We start from the raw sequence: 8,463 nt of genomic DNA, 5'->3' as shown, positions 1-8,463 counted from the left end.
GTTGTGTTCTCTCTAGAGGTTACACAAGGTAGGACTCAGCTAAATGATCCACCTATAGGATGGCAGAGAAGTGGGAGAGGAGGAGAAAAAGTAATAAGTGACTCCAAGAGTAGTTAAGCAATTCACTATCTCTTGATTTAAAAAAAAAAAAAAACAAACCTGTTGCCACTGAGCCGGACTCAGGGACAATATGGAACAGAGCAGAGCTGTCCGATAAGTTTTCCAAGGAGTGGCTGGTGCATTCAAACTGCCGGCCTTTTGTTTAGCAGCATAGCTCTTAACTACTGAGCCACTGAGGATCCATCTCAGGCTAAGTAGTGTTAAAAGATGCTGTGTTGCTTATAGTTTTTTGCTGCACTTTCTGGAGTTCTAAGAGAAAAGAAAGTTCAGGGAAAGGGAAAGAAATCACCCATCATTTGGAAAGGCCTCTAGTAGCTACAGTGAAATTGAATGTTGCTTGTTTTTCCTTCCTTTTTAGAGCTGTTGGAGAGTGGATCAGGAAAACTCTTCAGTTACTCTTCAACGTTAAGCCAAAAATTCTTAGTCTGAGAGTCCACGGATCTCCAACTGTGTGCAGAAATATATGCTTACGTGCGTGAAAGTGTTTTTCTCATAGAAAGTCCAGAGTTTAATGCACAATCTCACACACACACACACCAAACTTGAAAACTTTCTGAGCCCTTATGAGAGTCCCTGGAAGTCCTAGAGGTGCTGTGGGTGAGCACTTGGCTGCTAATCAAAAGATGGGAGTCTGAAACCCACCTGCTGTGCTGCAGGAGAAAGATGTGGCAGCGTGCTTCTGTGGAAAGATTTACAGACTTTGAATTGTGTCCTATAGGGTCACTATGAGTCAGAATCCCTCAAAGGCAGTGGGTCAACAGCTTATGAGAGTCCCTCTGTACAGTCCTTCTAATTACTCTTGTTATAGCATCTTATGTCCCATAAGGCAAATTCATCCTTAGGGCCATAGCAGAGTTTCTCCCTGGACCATAATTAACCAAAGAACTAAGATCCTCATTTACATCTAGGCTTTCAGAGTGTTTGAAAAAGATGTTTACGTGTAAAATTAAAGTACCTAAAGATAAAATATTTTTGGTTTGATCTAAATGGTGTATACGTAGAGTTTTCAATAACCGGAGCTTGGGTGTTCTAGGATGAATTATAATCAATTTTATCTATATTTTCTTGTTTTAATTACACAAATAACATATTTTACAATGAGTAAATTTTCATGGAAAAAAGACAAAACTGTACAATTATACTTACAGAATAATGAAAATCCTCACGTCTCTACACACCTACTTTTCTCCTCATCAAAGTGCTCAGTTTAGTGAGTATATTTCTAGGTCTTTGTCTGTGCATTTACACATAAAAATATAAATTGTGAGTTTGAAGGGGTATATAAATTGGTTTCTACTTAAGTATTGTTCTACAACTGGCTAAACTTCCCACCTCCCTACTCTCAACTAAAAAGCTAAGTGTGAGGGAAATTTCATTGAGCTTTTTCAAGGGCTTCTAAATGGGAGTCTGGGAAAAATAAGGGCATACAAGCAGAAGATACAAGTCTTCAGGACAAATTCTTTCCCAAGAGGTGTTTCATGGATGTCTGAGGTCACTAGCACCACCACGTGGCCTAGGCAGTGGGCCCTTTTCCTACCCAAATCAGGATTTAAACCAGGAAAACCTAGGGAATAAGAGGATCCTTTTTTTTTTTTTTGTCTCTACCGGCTACGAGACTTTATTCTGGAAAATTAAGACAATTCCCTTCTTTGCTTAACCTGTAATCATTGTTTGAGCTCTGTAATTAATCTTCAGGTATCTTCCCTGTTGGGCTGTGTTGTCCTATACAATAGCTACAAGCCACGTGTGGCTATTGAGTACTTGAAATGGGACTTATCCTAACTGAGATATGCTGTAAGTATAAAATACCTACAAATGTTGAAGACTTAGTAGAAAAGAATGTAAATATCTCATTAATAATTTTATATTGAGTATATATTGAAACAATATTTTGAACATATTGGATTCAATAAAATACTAAAATTAATTTCACATCTTTCTTTTTTACCTTTATTTTTTATTGATAGCTATATTTTAAGTTATTCAATTGCATTTCATTTTTTTAATTGTACTTTAGATGAAGGTTTACAGAACAAACTAGTTTCTCATTAAACAGTACACATATTGTTTTATGACATTGGTTAACAACCCCACGACATGTCAACACTCTCCCTTCTCGACCTTGGGTTCCCTATTACCATCTTCCCTGTCCCCTCCTGCCTTCTAGTCCTTGCTCCTGGGCTGGTGTGCCCCTTTATTCTTGTTTTATGGGCCTGTCTAATCTTTGGCTGAAGGATGAACTTTGGGAGTGACTTATTACTGAGATAAAATGTTTTTTTTTTTACCATTATTAACACGACAACTACAAAGTTTAAATTAATATATGTGGTTCATATTGTATTTCTATTGGGCAGCACTGATTAGACTGATCTCAAAGAGCCCAATAGTGTTAAATACCATTGATAGGTTGATAATTCTTAGGCTTTTGTCTCCACTACTAACCTCATTCCTTACCTCCAAACTTGCATACCCAGTCACTTATTGAAATCTCCATTTGGATGCTTATTAGTCAATTTAAACGTTCAGTATACATTCCTATCACGGAGAGCATGAGTGGTGCCTAAAAATGGGCACGGTATGAATACAACGGTTTTAAGCTCAGGTTGTAAAATGAAACCTGTAATGCATTGACTGGAGATAGCGAATCAACTGAAGTATTGGAACACATATTTAGTGAGGTAGAAATAAAGTTTGAGCCCAGGTTGAGAAAAATATTGAATTATAAACTAAGGTATTTGGTATTTACCTTTTTTTTATAGGTGTGGAGACTGGTAGAAAGGATGTTTAAGAAGATGATTCTGGAATTTAATATAGCAGATGTCAGAGACAGAGAGACCATTTAAGTTGTTATTACACCATTATACTTACGCAGTACTAGGACCTGGACAAAACTGACTAGAGCAGAAAAGGATTGCAGGGCAGAATTTAACGACAAGCTCAAAGAGGGGTGAGAAGAAGAGGAATTATAAATGTTAAGATTTCATATTTGGATCATACAAATCAGTGGAGCCACTGGAGAAAAAGAATGGGAAGAGCTAACTGCAAAGGAGATTAACAAATTTAGTCTTAGGCATTTGGATTTGAAGTAGATATTCATGTAAAAATACATAACGGGAGTCTGTGGATGTTTGACTAAAGTTTGGAAGTAAAGGTACTGCTGGGGTTACCCTAGAACCAAGCTTTAGCTCAAGACTTCCTCATGAAGGCCAGTACTATAAATTAAATCGATGTGCTCGAAAACGAGAACTAGAGAAGAAAATCCTTCTGAGGGAAAGCTATCCAGAGCTACATGAAAATAAGTGCACCTAAGACCTGGTTAGCAATGATCTCACACATTCTGTAGCTCTTTGGCTTAGAATATACACTGAGTATCAACCTTCATGCATCTGCATATGGAATATTTGAACCTACTTAATAAAGTGATAAAAAGTCCCCAAGTGGTGCAGACAGCTTGTGCTGAACTATTAATGTAAAGGTTTGAAATTCAAATCCACCCAGTGGCACCATGGAAGAAAGGCCTGACAACCTGCTTCCATGAAGATTAAGTAAATAAAACTCTATGGTTCAGTTCTTCTCTTTAACATATGGGGTCACCATGAGTTGGAATTGCCTTGACAGCAATAGGTTTTGTTTTTCAGTAAAGTGATAGTATTGGCAAAATGTGGAAAGTTAATCAAGTCAACAGAATATTACCGAGGAAACTTGTTTGTGTCCAAAACTACTGTTGAGAGATATACTAGTAGTACTAAAAATATTTTGTGATATTGAGGGTTTTCTTCAGTCTGAAATATTATTGGTGAACTGTTTGTGTATTTGCAATACATTCACTTGTTGCTATGCTCTGAGAAAGAACAATTTGCTTTGATAAAGACAGAATTTTAGGATGTTGAAATACACCAGGCAGTATCTAATGAAAACCAAAAGAATAGCCAGAAGCTCAGTTATAGAGAAATATTTGAAGATCTTTTTAAATTGCATTTCAGTGGAGAATTCTATGTAATTCCAGATATATCTGGAACATAACAGTAGTAGTTTCCTAAACCTAAATCATGAACCCAATGAATTCTTCAAAACCACTTTCCTAATGAATGAAAATAGATTAAAATGAAGGAAAAGAGCATGGTCTCATTTGTCTCATGATCTTTCATCTTCCTGAATATCAATGATGCATTATTGAACTCAACTCTTGAATCTTTTAAATATTTCCCTCAAAATCACATATAGAATGTCCTTTAATGCCACCTTCATATCTGTGTTTCGGAAGTTGTAGATCAGGGGATTAAAGAATGGTGTTGCCAAAGCATAGAACAAGGTCACAAATTTCTGCATCCCAGGATGGTCCCCAGAACCTGGGCTAACATACATCACCATGACTGAACCATAAAACAAGGACACCACAGCAAGGTGGGAGGCACAAGTAGAGAAAGCCTTATGCCTCCCAGAGCCTGAGGGCACCTGTAACACCACTCTGAGGACACAGAAGTAAGTGCCAAGGATGTACAGGAAAGTGAGGATGACAATGAGAGAGCTAGTAATAGTACAGGTCAGAGTAGTTCCAGGTACTGGAGCACAGGACAATGCCAGTAAGGGTGCCAGATCACAGAGAAAATGGTCAATGGTGTTTGGACCACAGAAAGGCACCTGAGATATTAGGGTCAAAGGTGACAGTAACCAGAGGAAGCCACCTGCCCAGCAGAAACCCACTAACTGGGCACATAAGTCATGGGTCATTACGGTGGGATAGTGCAAAGGTCTACAAATAGCAAGAAATCGATCAAAAGACATCACTGATAGGAATAAACATTCAGCAGCACACATGGAGAAGAAGAAGTAGAACTGGAGCAGGCAGCCAGCATAAGAGATGCTCTTGGTCTGGGAGACGATGTTGGCCAACAATTTGGGCACATCAGAACTGATGTAGCAGATCTCCAGGAAGGAGAAGTTGGCCAGGAGGATGTACATGGGCTTGTGGAGTTTCCTGCTTGACCACACAGCACAGATGATGGACAAGTTCCCCATGAGGGTCAGGAGGTAGATGAGGGAGAAGAGCACAAAGAAGAGGATCTGGATCTCTCTGCGGCAGGGGAAGCCCAGGAGGATGAACTCACAGATCCAGAGATATTACTGGTCTTCAGGATCCTCATTGGTCTCACCTGGGAAGGCGACAGGATAGTAAGAACCACAGAAATATTTACAGGACTTTTCTTCTTCCTGGTAAGGAGATATGTGTTGCTTTTCCTCAGTTTGAGTTTGTGAGTTTAGAAGGGTTGGCTGCCCTTTCCTCTCTATTCCTCATTTATTCAATAAACATTAATTGAACATATAATATTTCCAGGCACTGTACTGGGAGATGTAGAAAGAACAATAAATAAAACAAGCTAAGTCCTTGTTCTTATGGAGCTCGTATCAAATACCCTTTGTTCAAAGCTACTTTAAACAGTTACAAGGTTGCTGTAGGATTTCTATATAGAGGGATTTTAAGAGTTTAAATCTTTTTGGAAGAAATGCCAGAACTTTGTCCTTGAAACCTCATTTGCACAGCAAGGAAAACGTTTTATATGTTTGTGTCAACTTCATGGGGGGCTGCTAGAGATTATGGGGTGCATGTTAACATCCCTCCACCTGCGCTCTGTGCTTCCACTGACACAGTAACAGCAGGATGTGAAAATTCAAAACAAAATTTTCTGTTGTCATTCAGAGACATGGACATTATATTCAGATGGAAAAAACTGGGGAAGGTTTTGAGTGGGTAATGGACCTGGGGAGCAAAGGACAGAATTTTCCAAAGTAAAATATGGAGACAAGAAAAGATTTGATACAGGAAATAATGTTCAGGGAAGAGTCCAAAAGAATGACAGTTAAAATACTTGTAAGAGAATGGTAAATTATAAATGATAAAGATGAGGCCATATGGCAGAAAACTCCCTGCCAGTCTGATTAGTTCAGCTTTAGTTTGTCAGTCAATGGAAAACAGATGATCGAGAAGACAAAGATAATCAGAGCTTTATCTAAGTAGCATTTTGCAAGACTATTTGGTACAGGGTAATAAAATAAGCAAGGATTCTCCAGGTGGTTCAAACGGTTAACAAGTCCAATTGCTACCCAAGAGGTTGGAGGTTTGAGTCCATCCAGAGGTGCCTTTCAAGAAAGGCCTGATGATCTACTTCCCAAAAATCAGCCATTGAAAACCTTCTGGAGCACAGTTTTATTCTGACACAGAGAGGGTGGCCATTAGTTGGAATAGTCGATTCCCTATCCCCCTATTTTTTAAAATCATTCAATTTAAATATTAAATATTTCATGAAATGAAGTAGGTACTACTTACAAAGTTTTCCTCTCCTGCAACTTACGTACAATCGCAGGTTTTCTATACAGACATCTGTGTGAAAGAGAACAGTAAACAATCCAGTTAGTCTTCTCAATTATTGCCAAGTCTTAAAAATAAATTCCCTATTTTTCCGTCTTCTAGGAATACAATTCTTTTGAAGATGATCTGCACAGACCAAATGAAAATTTAACAAAAGATATTTTCTTTATCCCATGCCTGATAAGCATTGTGTAATAGAACACTCATGAAGTTTTATACTCCTTTTTCATATCAATATATGAAACAAAATGGACCCTGAGACATAGGAGAGAAGTTACTGCTCCATGTGCCCATATATTCTAAAGGCAGCCAAAGGGTCTGAGATGTTAGCTCTTTGGTAAAGCACTATTTGGTTCCTTTCTTCACAGATGTCCCTTTGTGATTTTACTTAGGGAATACAACCTGCCAAGCATCTCTCCATTACCTATCATTTATCCCTTCCAGATTCTGAGGTCCTATCTCTAGAGACCACAACCCCAGGAGCAATGGGGGCAATTAACCTGCATCACACAGACCTGAGTATGTTTCCTCTTCAGTGATTGCCATGTTGAAGATGAAAATACATGAATGTGCATACATACGTTTGTGGACTCACACACACACACATGCGCATACATGCACATCATGGGTTGCTAACACCGTAGTGCTTCCTCCAGAGTTACTTCTCCTGACCATAATAAATTACCCCTTGGCTAGCAAGCTTTTCCACATGAGATGCATCGTTGCTTTCAAGCTTTGTTAAGCTTGGCAGCCTATACCTAGAGTCTCCCATTCCTATTGTCCAAATGGTAGTTTAAAGACCTCGTCCACTACATCCAGAATGATCCTATACCCAGACATCCACAGTGCTAACTAGCTCCATTCCTTACAAACTCCTATTCCTACATATAGATCAAATAGTAGAGTAGATATTTGTCAACCAAGAAGTTAAGAAATCAATTGTGTGACACAGACATGTCCATTTCCTCTTCCTCAAGTCTGGGCTACATTTCTAAACCTCCCTTGCAGTTAGGTGTGGTCGTGGTACTGAGTTCTAGTCAGCAGACTATAATGAAAACGGATGTGCAATGCTTCTGGTCTTATCCATACACAGTCCTTGATAATCTCTGATGCAACTGAGCATGGTGACAGTGAAAGTCACAATTAAACGTGGTAAAGCCAAAGATGGAGAGAACCTGAGTTCCAGAATCATTACCCGAAGCATGATTACCTGCTGATCAGGAGTATTCATTTAGATTTTAAATGAGCAATAAATTAACTTCATTTATGTTTGATCCACTAAAAAAAAAAACTGTTTTACTTGGAGAAGAGCAACATGACCAATTGAAACAAATATTTACATTTTGAAAAATGTATAAAGAAAACAATCTGTGGGTGAATATATACAATTTTGTATATTTGGGGGCTTGTTCTTTTGAAACATCTAATTTTAAAACAGCAAGAAGAAATTAAAGAAATTGTTTTTATGAAGGCCAAGCATCTACCAGTGGGGAATAGAAAGTGAACGTCGGGAAATAAATTTACCAATAAATCCCCATTAGGTTTTATTCAGAGATGATTTCCTTAAAAATTCTGATCTTTGCTGATCTGCATTCACAGCAAGCATAATCATCCTTCCTTTAGCTTGCGACAAAACCTGTGGAGCAGGAGAGGAAGACAAGGCAATATAAAGAAATAAACGTTAGGTTTAAACTTAGAAAAATAGGGGTAAATATTAAGGTAACCACAAAGGAGGCTAATAATCCTAATCCTCAAAATAAAATACAAGAAAAAATACAGACTCAGCAGAAACAAAACAACAAATAAGAGGAAAAGATCATATATAAAGGTAAACTACTCAGCACAAAAAATTCAGTGGGAAAAAGAAACTGTCAACAACATACCAAAAAGACAACAAAATGACAGCACTAAACTCATATCTATCCATAATTATGCTGAACATAAATGGTCTAGATGTACCAATAAAGAGAGAGTGG

At 38.1% G+C, this 8,463-nt stretch overlaps 1 protein-coding gene across 1 annotated transcript; it reads right to left on the bottom strand.

The window, feature by feature from the left end:
- Positions 1–4,207: 4,207 nt before the first annotated feature.
- LOC100659954 (olfactory receptor 11G2-like) lies at positions 4,208–7,691 on the bottom strand. Its single transcript, XM_023540663.2, has 2 exons — positions 7,683–7,691; positions 4,208–5,223 (listed from the first exon to the last, which is right to left on the bottom strand). Exons 1-2 carry the CDS (start codon positions 7,689–7,691, stop codon positions 4,300–4,302), a joined length of 933 nt encoding a protein of 310 aa, XP_023396431.2. The 3' UTR covers positions 4,208–4,299.
- Between the last annotated feature and the right edge of the window lie 772 nt (positions 7,692–8,463).

Source organism: Loxodonta africana, chromosome 10, assembly GCF_030014295.1.
Source record: "Loxodonta africana isolate mLoxAfr1 chromosome 10, mLoxAfr1.hap2, whole genome shotgun sequence".
Taxonomy (NCBI): domain Eukaryota; kingdom Metazoa; phylum Chordata; class Mammalia; order Proboscidea; family Elephantidae; genus Loxodonta; species Loxodonta africana.
The sequence above is the reverse complement of the archived record's forward strand: the minus strand, read 5'-3'. Positions and strand labels throughout refer to the sequence as shown.